The 20,877-nt window shown below is 44.8% G+C and overlaps 1 protein-coding gene across 4 annotated transcripts in view; it reads left to right on the forward strand.

Annotated features, from left to right (window-relative positions):
- The window catches only part of LOC307207464 (actin-binding protein WASF3-like), a 70,422-nt gene extending 49,896 nt beyond the window's left edge, over positions 1-20,526 (forward strand). The window contains exons 4-10 of one of the 4 annotated variants that reach the window (XR_013834682.1): positions 9,434-9,587; positions 10,221-10,338; positions 11,069-11,184; positions 11,867-12,130; positions 15,146-15,537; positions 16,790-17,739; positions 17,770-20,526. Coding sequence is in view for 1 of the 4 variants with exons in the window: in XM_079961367.1 (XP_079817493.1) it covers positions 9,434-9,587; positions 10,221-10,338; positions 11,069-11,244; positions 11,867-12,130; positions 15,146-15,537; positions 16,790-16,947 (1,262 nt within the window). In the remaining 3 variants the exon portion in view is untranslated. Of the gene's footprint in view, positions 1-9,433; positions 9,588-10,220; positions 10,339-11,068; positions 11,245-11,866; positions 12,131-15,145; positions 15,538-16,789 lie in introns of all 4 variants that reach the window. The other 3 variants (XR_013834683.1, XR_013834681.1, XM_079961367.1) reach the window with 3 other exon arrangements.
- Positions 20,527-20,877: the final 351 nt, after the last annotated feature.

Consider the following 20,877-nt stretch of genomic DNA (forward strand, 5'->3'; position numbering starts at 1 on the left):
AAAGACTCCCTAGAAAAGACCCTGATGTTGGGAAAGATTGAGGGCACAAGGAGAAAGGGACGACTGAGGACGAGATGGTTGGACAGTGTTTTCGAAGCTACAAACATGAGTCTGACCAAACTGCGGGAGGCAGTGGAAGACAGAAGTGCCTGGCGTGCTCTGGTCCATGGGGTCACGAAGAGTCGGACACGACAAACAACTAAACAACAACAAAGCACTCCCCCTTCCCCCCTCTTATTTTGCAGTGGGGACCTTTTATCTAAAGCACAATGTACGGTCCTGTTGAATGCAAGCAGTTTGGGTTAACAAAGTCACAAACCTGGACCTTGGGAAATGTCAGTCTTTCAGTATCTCATGATGAAAAGAACAAGCCTCTGGTTTCACCACTGAGTTTTCAGTCTCTGAAAAGAATTGCATATTTGTTGAGAAGCTATATTCTCAGCTGACCAATCATTTTTCCTCAGAAATGCCTCCCAAGAATTTCAGGGGGACTTATTCCCAAGTAAATGCACAAAGGTGTGCAGCCTGGAAGGATCTCCATTACTTCCTTCCTTGCTTTCTTCTTCCAGTAAGCGTTCTGAAAAGGCAATGATAATGAGGTGTTTTTCACATTAGTTACTATCATCATCTTCATCATAGGCCAGGTTTCCAAAGCAGCTTAAAGTTATCAATGAGATAGTCCCATGTAGTGATTAGCATGCATTTACCCAGCATCTGTCAATCATCTGTCAATGTTCAGGCACCAGGCAAAATCATTTCTTTTCTGCCAGACCTTTTGGATGCTCATCAAATTTGCAGATAGTACCAAACTGGGAGGGGTAGCTAATGCCACAGAAGAAAGAATCCGGATTCAATGTCATCTTAACAGATTGCAGAACTGGGCCAAAACGTTTAAAAAAGGAATTTCAAGAGGAACAAATGTAAGGTTCTGCACTTAGATAGATAGAAGCAGCTGCACAAATATAAGATGGGAGGGACACCTGGCTTGCCAATAGTACATGTGAAAAGGATCTCAGGGTCTTAGTAGGCCACAAGCTTAACATGAGTTAACAGTGTGATGCAGCAGCAAAAAAAGCTAATGGTATTCTAGGCTGTATCAACAGAAGTCTAGTGTCCAGATCAAGGGAAATAATAGTCTAGCTCTATTCTGCCTTGGTCAGACCACACCTGGAATACTGTGTACAGTTCTGAGTGCCACACTTTAAAAAGAATACCGTACTGACAAGCTGGAACTGTGCAAAGGAGGGCAACCAAAATGATAATGGGTCTGGAAACCAAGTCTCATGAGGAATGGTTGAGGGTGTTGGGTATGTTTAGCCTGGAAAAGAGGAGATGTGATAGCCATCTTCAAATATCTAAAGGGCTGTCACATGGAAGATGGAGCAAGCTTGTTTTCTCTGCTCTGGAGGCTAGGACCTGAACCTATGGATTCAGGTTACAAGAAATGAGATTCCAACTAAACATCAAGAACTTTCTGATAGTAAGAGTTGCTCGACAGTGGAGCAGACGCCCTCGGGAGGCAGTGGACTTAAAAACCTTGGAGATTTTTAAGCAGAGGTTGGATGGCCATCTGTCATGGATGATTTAGTAGAGATTCCACATTGCAGGGGGTTGGACTAGATGACCCTTAGGGCACCTTCAAACTTTACAATTCCATGATTCTATGGGCCTTAGTTATCTGTGTCCTGTGAGTGAGATGTTTTAATTCTGCCTTTTAAAACACAATGGCCTTTTAGATTTTTCTTTGTCTTTCCATTTTATGCTAGCTTTAGTGTATGCATTTGTGGTGTAGTGGTTAAGAGCGGTGGACTTGTAATCTGGTGAACCCGGTTTGATTCCCCGCTCCTCCACATGCAGCTGCTGGGTGACCTTGGCCTAGTCACACTTCTCTGAAGTCTCTTGGCTTCACCTCACAGAGTGTTTGTTGTGGGGGAGGAAGGGAAAGGAGATTGTTAGCCGCTTTGAGACTCCTTAAGTAAAGGTAAAGGGACCCCTGACCATTATGTCCAGTTGTGACCGACTCTGGGGTTGCGGCACTCATTTCGCTTTACTGGCCAAGGGAGCCGGTGTACAGCTTCCGGGTCATGTGACCAGCATGACTAAGCCGCTTCTGGTGAACCAGAGCAGCGCACGGAAACGCTGTTTACCTTCCCGCCGGAGCGGTACCTATTTATCTACTTGCACTTTGACTTGCTTTCAAACTGCTAGGTTGGCAGGAGCAGGGACCGAGCAAGAGGAGCTCACCCCGTTGTGGGGATTTGAACTGCCGATCTTCTGATCAGCAAGTCCTAGGCTCTGTGGTTTACCCCACAGAGCCACCCGCGTCCCAGACTCCTTAAGGTAGTGATAAAGTGGGATATCAAATCCAAACTCTTCTCTTCTTCTTCTTATATATCTGGGGTGGCCAACTCCCAAGAGACTGCGATTTACTCACAGAGTTAAAAACTAGCAGTGATCTACCCCCTTTTTTGGGCTTCCGGTCAAAGTTGTTGAGTTTTTTTTTTAGGAAGGAGGAAGGCCCATTTTTGGGAGGTTCGGGTCAAAGTTGTTGAGTTTTTTCAGGGAGGAGGTAAAATGTTGAGCTTTTCTTAGGGGAGCCACAGTTGTTCAGCTTCTTTGGGGGGAGCCAATGATCTACCAGTGATCTACTGCAGACGTCCAGTGATCTACCTGTTGGACATGCCTGTTATACATCATAAGTCACTTTGAATTACCTTGGTAAAAAAGCAACCAATAAAATATAACAAATAACAAAAACAAACAAACAAACATAGCTTTGTCTTTTCTCTATGGACCCACTTAAAGAAATATTGGCCCATTATTTATATGACTTATAACTGAACCATAAATAAATTTGCATCATAATAAAAATGCCCCCCACCAGCATGTTTTCTTTTGTTTTGAGATGCCATGCGCACCATCACTGAATAGGCATTCGCTCCTACCTGTAAGATAAGGGCAATGTATTCTAAAAGGTAACACCTATCACATGTAGGTATTTTGGGAAATTAAAGTGTCCCCAATTCATCAAACAATATGTGTGTTTTTTTAAATGCTAAAATTATTATAGTGGGGTGGTGGGTTGGGGTTTTTTAATATAGGGAAAGATGATATAACAGGTACCCTGAACCCAAGCTGTGAATAACTTTAAATGTAAGCAACAACACTTTGAATTGGACCCAGAAATGGTAAGGTAAAAGGTAAAGGACCCCTGGATGGTTAAGTCCAGTCAAAGGCAACTATGGGGTTGTGGCACTCATCTCACCTTCAGGCCAAGGGAGCCGGCGTTTGTCCACAGACAGTTTTCCAGGTTATGTGGCCAGCATGACTAAACCGCTACTGGTGCACGAAGGACCATGACAAGTGCCAGAGCACACGGAAACGCCGTTTACCTTCCTACCGCAGTGGTACCTATTTATCTACCGTATTTTTCGCCCCATAGGGCACACCAGCCCATAGGGTGCACCTAGTTTTTTTGGGGGGGGAATAAAGGGGGGAAAATTATTTTTCCCCCAGGCGCGGGGCTGGGGCGGGGGAAGCCCAAGCTTCCCCAGCCCCCAGAACAGGCTGCTATCCGCAGGGATGCAGGCAGCTCTCCACAAGCCGTGGGAGGCTAGTGCAGAGCTGCACGAAGCCCGAAACCTGGGGCGCGCTCCAGGCTTCAGGATGCAGGCAGCTCTCCGCAAGCCTAGGGAGCCCAGTGGGAACTCCTGCGGGCTCCCAAGGCTTGCGAATAGCTTCCTGAAGCCTGCAGAGCGAGAGGGGTCGGTGCGCACCAACCCCTCTCGCTCTCCAGGCTTCAGCGAAAGCCTGCATTCACCCCATAGGACGCACACACATTTCCCCTTCATTTTTGGAGGGGAAAAAGTGCGTCCTATAGGGCGAAAAACACGGTACTTGCACTGGCATGCTTTCGAACTGCTAGGTTGACAGGAGCTGGGACAGAGCAACGGGAGCTCGCCCCATTGCGGGGATTCAAACCGCCAACCTTCCAATCAGCAACCCAAGAGGCTCAGTGTTTTAGACCACAGCACCACCCGTGTCCCAGAAATGGACTGAGAGCCAGTGCAGATATCTCAGCACTAACAATATATTTTCCTTGTGCAGAGTCCCAGTTAGCAGTCTTGCAACAGAATTTTGCACTAACTGCAGTTTCCAAACTGCAGTTTCAGAGGCAGCCCCATATTTAACACATTGCCTACATTGATCAAACATAGAAGTTAGCAGGGCATGGACAGAAGCAAGGCTTTCCTGTGCATGAGGGAGAAATACATTATTGTTACAAAAGTTGGGTGCCAGCCCCACAAGGCACGGTCGAGACTGTCATAACTTTAAGAAATGTGATTTATACACATACTTACACCTTCAGTCTGCATGGAGAGATTCCAGATCTTGCAGCATGGTCATTTCAAGAGGGGATTGTCCCCCACATTAGTGCAGCACTGGAGTCCAAGGCATTTCTCCCAGCCCGCCTTCAGCCAGCCTGCCCAAGATATAGCTCTCTTTTTTTTCTCCCTTCTTTTTCCCAGCACACTTTTCTAAAAAGACTATTTTCCTGTCACCTCACACACATACCCCATCACCATGGCAACCTCTGTCTGCCTAGGGCCAAGGATTCCTCTTTGATGGGCCATCAACACTTTTTGTCATGCTAATGACTGTATCCCAGGTGAGGCCCTGACTTGGAAGGAAACTTAGCCTGTACTTTTCCACTGGCTTCCAATCTTCACTTCAATACTCCAAATAATCAAAATCCTACCATTTATTAACTTCTACGGTTTGGGGAGGGTGTCCCCTACACCCAAACATTATTGTCGCTGAACTAAATCAGACCACCTGACCACTTACAGATCAGTTGGTGGCCCTTACCATTTACTTTTGTTGTTCATTTCTGATGGCCTTGATTTTTATTTATTTTTTTACCTTTTTATGTTCTCAACAGGTGGTGAGGAAGGATTCTTGCTCTTGCAGGATTAGCTTTAGCACTTAGTTTTCTCTGCTAATCCGCTGGGGGAGTGAAAGATGAGCTCTGAAGGACAGGATAAGCCCACTTGTTTTTCCATCAGCAGCTGGAAAACTTTCCTCAAAACAACCTTAACCTTTGGTGTATTTCTCACTGCATTTTGGGTTGTGCTACTTCAAGCTTCAGAGCCTAGGGCTTGCCGATCAAAAGGTCAGCAGTTCGAATCCCCGTGGTGGGGTGAGCTCCTGTTGCTTGGTCCCTGCTCCTGCCAACATAGCAGTTTGAGAGCATGTCGAAATGCAAGTAGATAAATAGGCACTGCTCTGGTGGGAAGGTAAACAGTTTTTCTGTGCACTGCTCTGGTTTTCCAGAAGCAGCTTAGTCATGCTGGCCATATGACCAGGAAGCTGTATGCTGGCTCCCTTGGCCTATAGAGCGAGATGAGCACCGCAACCCCAGAGTTGTCCGCAACGGTCAGGGGTCCCTTTACCCTTACTTCAAGCTGCAGGTGGTGACTCCCATCAGTGAATGCTCCTAAGGTACACAACCCCCCATGTCCCCCCAAATACCATGGTTAGTTGGTGAGAGCAGAATTATACCCTAGCCTTCTTCGCTGATATTAGAATTCAGTGGTTCTCAAAATAGGCAGTACCATCCCGGGGCAGGGGGCGGGGGGGGGGGTTACCTGTGTGAGCGCCACTGGAACTGTACTTGACTATCGGATTTTGAAAAGCCGATATCAATAGATCAAATTCATCAGTTTTGTTGAATTAATTGAAATACTTTTAACAGGATTTTGAATAAATGTGCAGTTGATCATTATTAATTCAATTTATATACTGCCCTTTGTCAAAAGATCCCAGGGCAGTGTACAACATTAAAAACACATTACAGAACATAAATGATAAAAACATAATCAAAAACTTAATTAAAAACATACTGACAGGCAGCCCAATAATAATATAGTCATCCTAATAGCAGTCCTCTCCCTCACATTTTCACAAGCCATAGCTTATTTAATAGCCATAGGCCTGGGTAAAGAGGAATGTTTTTGCCTGGAGCCTAAATACATGTATTGATGGCATCAGACAAGTCTCTCTGGGGAGAGCATTCCACAATCAGGGAGCCACTACAGAAAGGTCCCGTTCCCTTGTTGTTACCCTCTGAACTTCTCTGGAATGGGGGATATATAGAAGGGCCTTAGATGACAAGCACAGGGTCGGGTCGCTTTGTATGGGGAGAGGTGAGCCTTATAGTATTGAGCTCCTGAGCCATGTTATAGGTCAACACCAGCACTTTGAATTGGGCCCGGAAACTAATCGGCAGCCAGTGCAGTTGTACCAGGATTGGTGATATATGCTCAAACCAGCATATTCTGGTGAGCAATCTGGCCATTGCATTTTGCAACTGTCTTCAGAGGCAGCCCCACGTATATCACATTGCAGTAATCCAACCTAGAGGTTTCCAGAGGAGGCCACAGAAATCAGGCTATCCCTGTCCAGATAGGGGCACAGCTGAGCCAACAGCCAAAGCTGACAGAAGGCATTCCACACCACCGAGGCCACCTGGGCCTTAAGCAACAGAATGGATCCAGGAGCACCCCCAAGCCACGTACCTGCTGCATAAGAGGGACTGTAACCCTCTCAAGAGCAGGTAATCTTCCACCTAACTGTTCTGGGGAACCACTCACTAACAGTGCCTAAGTCTTACCTGGATTGCGCTTCAGTTTGTTGGCTCTCATCCAGTCCATTACCGAGGCAAAACAGTGGTCCTGCACATCCACTGCCTCACCTGCAGATGTACAGTGGTATCTCGGGTTACAGATGCTTCAGGTTATAGACTCCTCTAACCCAGAAATAGTACCTCGGATTAAGAACTTTGCTTCAGGATGAGAACAGAAATCGTGCTCCAGCGGTGCGGCAGCAGCAGGAGGCCCCATTAGCTAAAGTGGTGCTTCAGGTTAAGAACAGTTCCAGGTTAAGAATGGACCTCCGGAACGAATTAAGTACTTAAGCCGAGGTACCACTGTAAAGGAGAAACAGAGTTGTCTGTCATTAGCATACTGCCAACAGTGCATGCCAAAACTCCAGATGACTCCATTCAGTGGTTCCATATAGATATTAAACAACATGGGGCATAGAATTGAGCCCTGAGGGACACAGGAGGATACAGTGGTCTAACATGTAATCCACCAGATGTTGTTGGATTCCAACTCCCATCCCCCCTGATATCTGGCCATGCTGGCTGGGGGGATGATGGGAGCTGTAGTCCAACAACATAAGGAGGGACACAGCCTCTCTGCTACCTGTTTTAGATCCATATTTGCCACCCACACTTAACCTTTTCAGAAGAGTGTAAGAGGTGTGAGCTCAGATGCACCAATAAAGGCAGGTGTTAGATTTCTTGAGTATAATGCTGTTTCACTTATTCAACAATGGATAATAGTTCTAGTATTTGCTTTAAAACAGTTCTTTTCTATGCTAGCTGCCTGACACACACAACTCCCACCTACAGTCTTTCCCTGGCTGATCAATCAGATTCCATTGCCCCAAACTGTAATCAGCACAACACTGTTACCTACTAGCAGATATCTCACAGAACAAGCAAAATGAGGCAGGCAGAAAACATCGGCACACTCTTGCTGGCTGGGAGAGAAGATCAGGCAGAGCAGGGAATGTGCAATGCAATCCATCCTCTCCCTGCTTCTTCCTTTGTAGGTCTGCCCCTTCCTTGTACAGTGGATGCTCGGGTCGCGAAGGTGATCCATGCAGGAAGCACATTCACAACCCGCAGCGTTCGCAACCCACAGCGCCGCGTCTGCACACACGGGTTGCAATTCGGCGCTTCTGCGCATGTGCAAGCGCCGAAACCCAGAAGTAACCCGTTCCGGTACTTCCATGTTTGGCGCGGTGCACAACCCGAAATCGCGTAACCCAAAGTGTCTGTAACCCAAGGTATGACTGTACTTTGATGATAGGCCCGGAAAGTTCTTGCCAGTTTTTTTTTTTTTTTAATCAATCTTGTTAAAAAAATTGAAAACAGGAACCTTCAGTTTAGCCACATGAACAGCTGTCTAATCTCCCCATCTGTCATTTCCGTTAATCAGAAAATTGCCATCCCCCCCCCCCAACAAATCATACTGGCCCCCTGCTTTCCTAGCAACCTTAATCTTTTTCAGAAATCTGATGAAGTAATTGCTTGTGTTCTACCACCCCTCAGTAGTGGAGCTGGATAACTGCTGCTTCTTGGAAAGCGTAGGTGATGCAGAAGGCATAGAATATCCTGGGGGGTGTTGTGGTTGCTATAGCAATTTATCACCTGCCCTTTTGCCCAAGGTCCCAGGGCAGGTGCTTGGGCTGATTGGATACAGCTGGGGTGTGGGTGTTGGCCAAGGTCCTGTTTTGCTATAAAAGCAAGCGCTGCCGCACTTTTCACCTTGGGAGCAGACCTACAGAAGACGGCGTGGGCTGGTTTGCACCTTTCCAGCCCCTGCCCTGGTCTGCTCTCCAAGCCAGCAAGAAGGTGCTGAGCTTTTTTTTCTTGCATCGGGCTCATTTATCCTGAGAGGTAAATCAGGGGTGGGGAACCTCTGGCCCTCCAGGTGTTTTTGGACTCCCAATTTCCATTGCCCCAGGCAATGTGGCTAATGGTCAGGGGATAAAGTCCAGCTACATCTGGAGGCCCACAAGGTTCCCCACCCCTGAAGTAACAGGGTCTTTGTAGAAAGTATGCTCGTACTTATAGCACATCTTAAAACCTGCAAGAATTCTCAAAGCAGAGATTGTCACTGCAGTTTTCATGGTTCCACTCTCGATGCCGCTTATAAGTAAGTAAATGTGAGATAACAGCTGTCTAAATCTTAGGGTTATGATCTTTAAGTCTCAACTGTATGCACACTTACCTGGAAGTAAGTCTGTGACTGAACTCAGTGAGACTTCCTTTTGAGTAGATTGCATAGGATTGTTAGTTCATTAATTGGTTATATTGATTACCCATTGTTAATTACTTTTAATTGTATTAATATTTAACTTGCTTTTTCTGTATTTAAACTGTTTTCCCCCTGTATTTATATTACAAATAATATTTGTCATAGTGAATTATAGCGTTTTTATTTTTATTTTTTAAAGTGTTTGTGTTATCTGTCAAACCTAGCTCTTGAGAGATGGGGGAGATTATGATCTGGCAGGCAGGAGTTTTAGGTTTCAGTAGGTGGTGGGATTCTGTCTTTAATCTTGCGCTCGCTCGCTCTCCCCCCCCCCCCCGTATTTAAATATTTAAAATACTGGTTATAACGAATTGCAGTATAGTGTAAAGCGTTACCTGCCTTGAGATGGTAGGATAAGCATGGGAATCATCGCACCAAAGAACCAGTGCGTGACTTGTAGGAAACAAAACCCACATTGTGTGTTGGGATTGCGGGTGCACAGGGTTGAGTTTCATCCTTTTCACGTTTCTGCCTTGCATTTCCAGTCTCGCTGCAGGATATCAACATGCGGAAAGCTTTCAAGAGCTCCACCATTCAGAACCAACAGGTGGTGTCTCGCAATTCCATCCCAAACCCTGTGATGGAGATGTACCAGCGGTGTGATAAGCCCCCACCGCTCAACATCCTTACTCCTTACAGGTAGGGCATTTGGCAAAAGAGTCTCTGTTACTAAGTCTGTACCCATTTGGGGAGTCTAATAAGTTTAAAAGAAATTGTCCCGTGATGGTTAGCTTATGCAATTTAGGTGTTCCTTCATAGCAATGTGAATGTTTTCCTTACTGATAATTTACCGTATTTTTTGCTCTATCAGACGCACCCGACCATAAGACGCATCTAGTTTTAGAGGCGGAGAACAAGAAAAAAAAATTCTCTCCCTCTTTGCTCAGCGCCTCTCCAGCGAAGCGGCAGAAGAAACGGAGCCCCTTCCATTTCTCCTGCCACTTCGCTGAAAGGGTACTGTGCAGAGATGGAAAGCTGCACAGTGCCTCTCCAGAGAAGTGAAGCCAGGAGAGCAAGAGGGATCAGTGCGCTCTTGCTCTCCTGGCTTCAGTGAAAGCTGCACAGCCTGCATTCACTCCATAGGACGCACACACATTTCCCCTTATTTTTAGGAGGGGGAAGTGCGTCTTATAGAGCGAAAAATACGGTACTCTCTTTGAGGTTTGTTTTTTTTAATCAAGTGGTGTATAAATTTTATGAAATAAAAATTAATAGTTCTCTCTCTCTACCTCTCCCTCCCCCCCTCAACCCCCCCCCACTTGCTCTTTCTAGAGATGACAAGAAAGACGGTTTGAAGTTTTACACGGACCCTTCATATTTCTTCAACTTGTGGAAAGAGAAGATGCTGCAGGCAACAGAGGACAAGAGGAAAGAGAAACGCAGGCAGAAGGTACATTTTTGTGAAGGGGGAATATATAGGAGTTGGGATTCAGGTAGTCTCTATAGAGCACGTAAGCAGATAATCTGCCTGTCTAGAGATGATTGAAAGAGGAGAATTCTCACACCCCACCGGAGATTAAATGCTAAATAAATGGCTGATTACAAAAAGTTTTAATTGGGTTTTGATTAAATATGCAATTCATTGTTACTGCTTTGAATTTTATTGTGTTATTATCTTTCTTAGTGGATGGTGAATAATGCTTTTTGTAGGGTAGGGTAGGGGGCACTGGGCATGAGTGTACAGAATCAAGGGGGCAGTGACCCCACTGTTATAAAATAACCTAGACAACCTCAGAATACATGTGCGTGACCACATTTTTGAATCACCTGCATTATGAAAAAACAAACAAAGCACAGATCTCAGTAAATAAGGAGTGTGTTGAGCTGAAAGCATTCTCACCTTTCATTGTGCTGGGGTTTGTTTTTTTTTTCTTGTAAGGAATTATTTACATATGGGAAACTCAAATATGCACACACGTGCACACATGTGCGCGCGCACACACACACACACTCACACACATTAAAAAGAAACCCTCAGACTCTGCAGCCTGAAGGTGGTGTATTCTGTTTTTACCCCTTGGGGATTCTGTTCCATTGTGGATGCCAGCCAAGCCTTACAATTCACATCAGTAGCAGAAAGGTGGTTGACACAGCAGATACTTTACTCTGTTTCTCTGCAGGAGCAGCGGCTGGTTGAAGACTCCACCAGGGAAGTGAAGAAAGTGCGAAAGGCTCGCAACCGTCGGCTGGAATGGAACATGATGGCATACGATAAGGAATTCCGGCCCGATAACAGGTTCTCCCCATCCCCATATCACATGGCCTCATCGGAAGGATCACTGTCCCCAGATAATAGGCAGGTTTTATGTATTACACGCTTCGCTCGATCTTTTTTCTTTCTTTTGCTGTTTTTGGGCTTGATTATTGTTTGACTTATTATTATTTTTCTGGATGCTTTTATTGCTCACAACAGCAAGGGTTCTTATCTGACTAGCTGGAGGTTCAGGGAAATGAGGCCTTTTGACAAACTCTCCCCCTGCCCCAAATAAAAAAAAACACCCCAATGTTTGTTGCTCTGGGGCTGCTAAATCATTGCATGGGCTTTGCTGCTGCATTCACATGATGCTGAGATAAGAAGTCAGTGTGCTGTTTGGAGCACAAGTTAGGAGTACTTAAACCCCTATAGAAGGCTAATCTCTTAAACTGTGGTGCTAACTTCCTAATCCATGCCTGCTCCATCCTTGCTGCATGTGTGTGTTCCTTTTAGAGTGTGTGCGTGTGCGTGTGTGTGCATGTGTAAATGTGTATGTGTGCGTGCACACACATGCGCGCACACACACACACACACACACACACACACACCATGCCTTGATCTCAGCAGCTGATAGATGTCATCTTAATTTTCCCTTCAGTTTGGCTCCTTCCATCCACCCACCCCATTCAGGAGTACAACCTTTTGGTGTTTTTGTGTGTGACAGATCTTATGCGTCAGATGCAGCTGATCACTCATACCCGGCCAGCCCTAACCATCCTGCCCAGCAGATATTAGCTCCAGCCTCACACCTGTCAGCAGACAACAAAGAGGTCATCCTGGTGGCTAACCAGGCCCAGGAACATGTCTACAGGCCCTCAGCAGCAGGAAGCCGGCAGAACAGTCTCAACCGGGTCCAACAGCCCCATGTACCGCAGCCGTCAGAGACTATGCTAAATGGACCGAGGCCTCAGATAGTCAAGGATTATGGGTATGGATTCCTGCCTGCTTTCCTTCCCCTGTTAGGTGTGTCTTTCTGCTTTCAGAAAGAGAGTTGGGCACTTTCTAAAGCTACCAGGATATTGATAGTGTAGGAAACTTGTGTAGGAAAGGTGTTGAGAAGCAGAATGCAGTCAGATCCATGGATAGCCAAGGAGCTGGGAAACTTGACCCCAACCCCTTTCTTTGCCATTGATTTATTTTTTATTTTTGGTATGGTCAAGCTCAAGTTTCCACCCTTTGGTTTCCACATTGGAAAGCAGCTGGTCCAGAGATCAGATGATTACAAGGAATACAGCTGTATTCGTCAATCCTGGGAAACATGAGGAAAATATAAATATTCCTCTTTAACTACATTTGTTGGAAGATCATATGGGTTTTCCCCATGGTAGGGCAGGCTTGCATTCTGTAAAACCAGCTGGCAACAATATGGTTGCACAGAGGCTACTCATTGGTACAGTAATGTGAGTGACAATCTAAATCCTACCAGGACTCCCAAGAGAGAACTTGATTGTATATTCATCACTGTTCATCCCTTCATGTAAATGCCAGCCAGCATCCATTTCGCCCAGCCTGGGAAAGTGCTGGCATCTGAAACAGCACTGAATGCTGCTGGCTTTCTCTGGTGGCCACAAGGGCAGGCTGACTTCGCTCCGTTAGGCTCAGCAAGAATCCCCTATCATTTCCCTGCATCCTTTACTCACCTAGCTGCTTTTCCCTTGATTAAGTTCTGTCCCAGTTGTTCCTAGTCTTTGTCATTACTCGGTAAATGAATGCTGAAAATTGAGCTTAAGATCCAAATTCTGCCATTCCCATGCTGCTCTTGACCCCTTTTTGCATGGAGGCCCATGGGCAGAATTTACTCCCTCATTGTTAAGTAAGTTGGCATGTAAATTCTTGCAAATTATTGTTTTCCTCCTTTGGAAGAAGAGGCATCCCCATTGGAAAAATCAAACCATGTGCAAGTCCTTGTAGGATCAATGGCTAAGGGCTGATATGTAATGAGCTTCAAAAGCCAGGCCTGAAAATAGACCAAGGGGGCTGCATAGAAAATATAGAAATGCTATAGGCTGACAACTATAGTTGGATGATCTGTAAAATGTGAAATAGCACTTCTAGACAAAGGGCTTATCCATACTTAGCTTTTGCCCTGCACTTTATAGCAACAGTTCCTTGCTTCAAAGCTCCATGTCCAAGTGTCCTTTTCCTCTCGGGACTTTCCCCTGCAAAAACCTGTTCTTTAAAGCTGAAGTGCAACAATTCAGGTTTTCCGTGGATTGCTATTTGCTCTGATTCACTGGTAAAGAGTGGGTTTTTGCAGGAAATCTCTGGGGGCAGGGAAGCAGGGAGTGCTCAGATATGGAGCTTTAAAGTGCAGTCTGTGCCTGGAAAATGTGGAGGAAAGTTAACTGTGAATGAGCCCTATGTGTGCAAACAACGGACTGTCTTTTTCAGGACTATGGACAGCAGACAGCAAGAGAACAGTTACTTTTCCTATGAGATTTTTGTCTGGAAAGGGATTTTATTGAACTTGCCAGTCAGTTTTTCACCATGCAGATTGTTGTCCAAACAGACACAATTAGTATTAAACATGTATGCAATCTGAGCATGAGATTTGTGCACACAGAGTAGTGAGTACATTTGGGAAGCTCATCTGAATGCTAGTTGTGAGGAATCACAGGTGGGGGAGGGTGCTGTTGCACGCAGATCCTGCTTGCTGTGAGGTTTGTGAGATCTGTGAGATCAATATGGTGGACTAAATGGGCCTTTGGACTGATTCAGCAGGACTTTTCTGATGTGTGTGTGTGTGTGTCATTTTTTATTTTTTAAAATCTCCTTAGATGCTCCTGTTAGAAGGTATAGTAGGTAATGATAACCAAAATGAAATAGTTTTATGCCATAGCTTAGTGGTGCAGCATCTGCTCAGCATGCAGAAGGTCCCTGGTTCATTCTCTGGCATTTTTGAGGGGACTGGAAGAGACCCCTGCCTGAACCCCTGGCAGTAGCACTTCTTTTTTACCCCTTCTCCAAAAATTAGAGGTATTAGTCTAGTTTACTATGGTCCCTCAGTCTTTACTGCTTAACTGCTTGCCACGGATAACAAAAGGTTTTTGCACATCTTGGTGGGTCATGAGTTGGGCAAGCTCAGCACAGGAGTTTGTTAGCAACTGGACTTTCTTGCACTAGTACCGGTTGCCATTCTGTATCTGGGTGCCTGTCATGTCTGAGTACTGTGAAAATTCCCATGTATGTGGGACTGTATCTGCTCTAGTTTGCTTACTTCGAGGGAGGAGCTGCCTTTAACCATAGCTCTAGCTCCAAAGTTGTGCAGCAGTTAAGAAGGGCTAAACTTAGCCTAATTCTGTGACTTGAGCTGCTCATCTGTTTTTGTTTCCATTTTATTATAGATGCAATAAAATATCCATAAAGAAATAATCAAACAATTACAAACAATTACAGCAGGTTGAAAACAACATAAGGTTGAGCAGTATCATTAAACTTGCTGTTCCTAAACATTACACAAAAACACAAATTCTTCCAAAACCTATTAGGTTGATTTATGTGTATTATTTTATAATTAGTTAACTCAATCAACTGTTACTATAGACCAGGGTGTGTCCCTCCCCCCCAAAAAAGCCCTTAACATATATTAGGAGATATAACCTCTCCCCTCCATTTTTAGCTATCATAATTTTAGCAGTTATAAGGTTGACCACTATTTTTCGATCATTTCCATAGATAACACCTTCCAGATAACAAATTAGAAATATTTTCAGTTCAGCAATATTAGAAACATTAGCCTTTTGAAACAGATTTTCAAAATGTTTGTATCTGAAAGAAGTTCCAAAAGATTTGTCTGTAATTCACTTTACTCGATCCACGTATCTAGCATTTGTCTGATGCCAACCTATATATTAAGTTTAACTTGTAGATTTTTTTGTATGTGCGCCATGTTTGATTGGGCCAGAGTCTGTTTCAAATTGTCTCTTTCCCTTTCTCGTTTCAGCCCCCAGCAAGTGCCAATGGCCGAGTACTTTGTGCCACCTGCTCCCCCTCCCCCTCCCCCAGTGATACCCTCCGCTCAAACTGCCTTTGACAGCCCTATCTCTGCCCCTCCTACCATGGCGTCCAATGCAGCTGCCACTGCTGCTCACTCCTCTTACGCACCTTCCCCTCCACCGGCCCCACCTTGCCCCTACTCTGCTTCTCCCCCTCAGACTGGCCCAATGGGGCCCCCCGTTGCACCTCCGCCCCCTCCCCCTGGACCCCCAACGATTACCACCTCACCAGCTCACTTGGCCTCTCCCCCAGCCATGACGGTTGAACCACGGAAGCCTCAGTTCCCGCTGATACCAATGAGTGATGCCAGGAGCGACCTGCTTGCTGCAATTCGTAGAGGTGAGCACCGGCTTTTTCTGTATAGCAATATTCCCTCCTGCAAAGAGTCCACATTTTTTTTTATTTGTTTGTTTGCTTTTGAAATTGTAAAGGGTAAAAATAAAGTGATTGGAAGCCATTAAACAATGCTCATCCAAACAGCATGTACAGGCATCAGTGCTTCCAATAGTACCTTCCATGGCACCCATGAAAGGTCTCAGTAAATATCTCATCCAAATCCACCATTTGTGAGAGGCTGGCTGCTCTTCCACCTCAGTTCCTGTTTGCATTGGCTTGACCTCTCGTTCTCCTTAAACAGGAGACTTGTAGAGTGCTTGTCTTTGTGAGTGAGCATGGTGTATGAAGACTGATGTACTGGTAGATGTATTTTATCCCCTTAATGGGAGCAGTGGGGCATCCAAGCCCACTCCATTTTGTGGCCATGCCTCTTTTTCTGTTGTTTTATTTGTGGTAGTCATTTTCTTATATGCCATGCTCTATGGCAGCTATTTTTGTGGCTGGTGCCCACACCACATTTTCAGAATTCCAAAGGTGTCCAATGGCCCCAAAAGGTTAGCTGCCCCTTAATGAATGCAGAATTAATTAGTATCAAACAAATAGTGACTGGGAAGGCCTGTTTTGGCCAGGCCTGTACAAATTGATCACTGTCCCACAATTCCATCTATTCCCACCTTTCCATGGCTAGGAGGAGAAGTGAAGTTCCATTTTCCTCTACATTTGGGGAGGAAGCAATGCCTATTGTTTGTGCTGAGCTGTGGAGGGTTCAGTGCAACTGCAGGGGAAATCTCAGTCCAACCTCTGTAGCTCCAAGCTGGAAATGGAAGCTAGATGTGGATGTCTAGGTAATCAGGCCCTTTGGCACCAGGTGCCAAGACAAGCCCCAGATTTTCCTCCGCCTTTAGCAAGGAAAAATGGGTGGATAATGGCCACCCGAGCTTCCTAACAGCAAAACAAGCCCCAGCTCCAAATTTGGAACTAGAGGTTGGTGGAGATCGCCCCTGCTGTTGTGCTGGGCTTCTCGAGGTGATCGATTCCTGCATTTCAGAGTGTTGGATTTACTAACCCTTTGGGTGTCTTCCAGCTCTACAGATCTGTTTCTAAGCTCAGTGTAGCTGCTGGGACCCCAGTTGGGACTTGGGAAGGGAACAGGGATTGTCTTTCATGGCTTGGAGTCTCAGTGTGAAGTCAGGTCCCAGCAACACACCTGCTCAGAAGCCAGTCCTCCAAAGTATTCCTTCCTTTGCAAATGCAGGGATTCAACTCCGGAAGGTCCAAGAACAATGGGAGCAAGAGGCAAAGAAAGAGCCAGTGGGCAACGACGTGGCGACAATCCTCTCCCGCAGAATCGCTGTCGAGTACAGTGAATCAGATGATGACTCGGAGCTGGACGAGAATGAATGGTCAGATTGAGAAGGGGCAGAGTGCTGCCTTGGGGAGGATTCCCCCAAGTTATTTTTGCCACCTTTCCACAGCCAGGTGTGTGTGTGTGTGACCGGGTGCCCCTGCGGGTAAATTCCAGCTGCTGCCAGCAGCTCATGTTCAGTGAGCTTTGCTTTCATGCCATGTTGCACTGTTGAAATTTTTTTAAGGTGGCCTCTTTGTGGGCAAGTGTGCATTAGTGACTTTTGTCTTTTGAAAAAAAGCATTTGGTGGTGGTAGACCAGCAGTTGACCATTTTTTTCCTTCAGGTGTGAGAAATGGTATTTTAGGCTTTGAAAGTCCTGGAAAAGCTAAAACAACAACCACAACTCACTCCTGGTTCAGTTGTCAGTGTGGTCTATTACAGCTTAAGCTATGGTCTCAGAGAATAACATGTAGATTGAGGGAGCAGTCAAACACAAGAGACAAAGTTTTAAGCTTATTTAAGCAGATGCACTTTCTATGCTCCTGGGTATGAGTGGGAAGCCTTCTTTCTGTGTAGAGTACTGCCATGTGGTGTCATGGGTTAGAGGAATGTGCTTTTACACGCTCGTAAAGTTTCCTCTATGGCTTAACATTTTAGAGGCAAGTTCCAGAGAAGTAGCCATGTTAGTCTATTGTGACAAAAGCAACAGAGTTCTGTGGCACTTTAAATTATAATGATGTCAGCTTTCAGGTGTCAAAGGTCACTTCATCACATGCATGGGAAGTCACTTAAGAAGGTACAGAGAGAACTAAAACATGTTGTTGTTGCTGGTTACAAAGTAGGGCTAAAACATAGCAGTAGGTGTATTTCACTGTGCAGACTGCCAGTCAATACCAGAGCCAATTGAGTGAATATAAGTCATTATAAGAACATAAGAAGAGCCTGCTGGATCAGACCAATGGCCCATCTGGTACAGCATTCTGATCTCACACTGGCCAATCAGATGCTTATTGGAAGCCCAAAAGCAGGACTTGAGGGCAATAGCACTCTGCCCTCCTGTGATTCCCAGTATTCAGAGTCATTGTGTGGTATTAATTATATAGGCAGTTTTACTAAATATAAGGCATTGCAAAACCTAGTAAGTGCACCATGTTAGACAACAACCACTTTATTCTGTCTGTACTAAGGGATAAGAACATGTAAGTGATCATATCATGCATGTGACAAAGGGAACTCTGATCCACTAAAACACCTGTTTAGGCAACCATTCCCCTGAATACAACCTGTGATTTCATTGTTTTAACTGTTCCTTTTTTTAAAAAAAACACCCCAACTGTGTTTATTGTTATGCTTTTTAATGGTTTAGTGCTTGGGGCTTGAGCTACAATTCTATCTGTACTTTTCTGAAAGCCGGTCCCACTGATTATAGCAGGACTTACTTCAGGGTAAACTTAAATTAGAAAGCACTGCACATGAAGAGTAACTGAAGTTGAATTTATGGCCAGTTCCTTCTTAAACACTGCTCCCAAGTTGTGACAAAGTGCTGTTTGCATGTGGCACCACTGTTTGGCCCTTGGCATGGTAAACAGAAACAAACAAAAATGAAAGGTCAAAATGGTAAAATAGCTTGCTTTGCATAATGTATCCACCTTTCCAAAGTCAGTTTTTCTTGGTTGAGAATCACTGCCAAGTGCCTCCATCTTTCCATTCTGAAACCAGAGGGAAATCTCAGTCTTGTCTTGGCTCTGATGCTCGTAACTTCTGTTCCAATCATTGCTCAAACATCCGTCTCAATACTTCCCCTTCAGCTTGGGGTTGCAGACAAAGGGCTCTCCCCTCCCCAAATCTCAGCTGCAGAGGTGGTTGGGGCCCCTCTTCTCACCCTTGCCAAAGAGTAGCGGAGCAATCACCGTGGAATTGGTGGTAGATAGAATTGCAAACCCTCCTCTGTGACATCAGGATAGAAAATGTGGGGGAAATAAGGTGGTGGGCCAGTCAGGTATGGTGTTGATTGTGTTTGTAAGCTGTTTGGCATTGTTAGCCGTTTTAGAGATAAATAGGTAATAATAGAAAACAATTTCTGTAGAATGGTTGGGGCAGTGGGGTTGGGAAGTTACCACTACAGTGTTCAAAGGTTAGCCCTGTGCATTATGTGTCTAGCAGACAACCGGGTGCACTTTAGGGATGATACCTTATATAACAACATCATAATAAGCTAAGCATTCCCTGTGATTGGTTATTGTTGTACTGTATTAGTATAGTGGCTTTGATATGAAACATCTATTAAAAGGGTTAGGTTCATTTCTTCTCTCTCTCACCTATATTATTGTAGAAGAATATATGTTAGCATTTATTTTCAAAGAATATATCTGCATAGTAAAGAGATGTATTTGTTAAGCTTTTATTTTGTGTTGATTAGTTAACGTAGTTGCTAGGTCCTAGGGGCTCTGATTTGGGCAGAGGTGTTGAACAGCTTCCTCTTAAAGACTGATCAGATAGGCAGAGTTTTGAATCAGAATTCAAAGGCTGCATTTAAAGGCTTGACTTGCTCATACATGTGACAAGAACAGGAAAGGTTGTGTGGAATATTTTGTTCCCCCGTTCATTATAACATCTGAGGGTGGCAGGAGGCAGAGAAGACAGATTTCTCTCTCAGCAGAAGGTTGAGCCTGGTCCAGGAAAATCCATATTATAAGTATTGGGACTAAATTAGGATATACATGTGGTAAAACGATATGGCGGGTAAACTGGTCCCACGTTGTTCAGGGCTCTATATACTAATAGTAACACCTTAAACTAGGCCCCATTAGGAAATTGGCAATCAGAGCAGGTTTCTGAACACAGGTGCTGTCTGTTAGCAAGGTCTCACTCCTGTCAACAATCTTGCTGTAGTATTCTGCACTACCTGCAGCTTCTGGGATCAAGCTGCCGAATTGAACAGTTGATTCCTTGCAAGTGCAGAACTCCCTTGACATTCTTTTTTTCTTAGTCCAGGTTCTGAACCATGATGCCACTGAGAGACAAAGTGAATAGCTTTGCCATCACTGTACTCTGCTTGCCTCTTACCTTGTTTTTCAGTGGTGGCCAATGCCCATTGAGACTGGTAGGATGGAAGGCAGGGAGGCCAACAGTAGGTGGAGCTAGAGCTCATGTCAGGCCCAGATTACTAATTCTCTTTCTGTCCCCACCTCCCTCCCTGCTGAGCTGTAAGTAAGCAGGGATGCAGGCTGGAAGCACACTGAGGTTGGTGGTGCTCGGCCCCATTCATCCTAACGGACCAGCCTGCACTGATGTTTCTTCTGGCTTATGAGCTTCCACCTACTAGCATGAGATTCTGTGCACTTGTTCATAGAGAGGACAAAATCAAGTAAAACTAAATAGTCTTTCTCACTCTGCCTTTGTCACCCAACAGGACCAGGCATCCATCTCTGCAAGGTTGGAAGCAATGATTAATTTGCATACTGAAATTTTAGACTGTAATTTGCCCCCACCCAGGTCTTTGTGGTAAGAGGGGGGAAAATAACCAATTGATGGCATCTGGCTATCACAGAATTCAAGCTTCTTGTGGCAGGATTTATGTGTCGCTCTTATTTGTCTCTTTTTGGGTTAGGCATCAATTAATGCAGCATTATATATAGCAAACTATACTGGGAACGGTACTACTGAATTAAGCTTCACAGTTTAGAGCAGCTGCTGAAGAATAAAATCTGTAAAAAAAAAGGCTTCCTTCTCATTCTGTTTGGGTACCTCTGCCAAAAGTTAAGCCAGGCAGGGTTATGCAACCCCCAGCATTCAAAAATTCCTAAAAAAGATAATAAGGCCCATTTAATATTTAAACTGCTCCATCTCAATTGGCAGTCCCTCGTTAATTTATCAATTTATTCATTTCACAACTTTATACATCACTTGGTTGTTTTTCTTTTTTAAAAACAAACAATGGCATTATTGGTTTAAAACAACTATTTAAACATTCAGAAATAATTAAATTAATTAAT

Source organism: Podarcis cretensis, assembly GCF_951804945.1.
Source record: "Podarcis cretensis genome assembly, chromosome: Z".
Taxonomy (NCBI): Eukaryota; Metazoa; Chordata; class Lepidosauria; order Squamata; family Lacertidae; genus Podarcis; species Podarcis cretensis.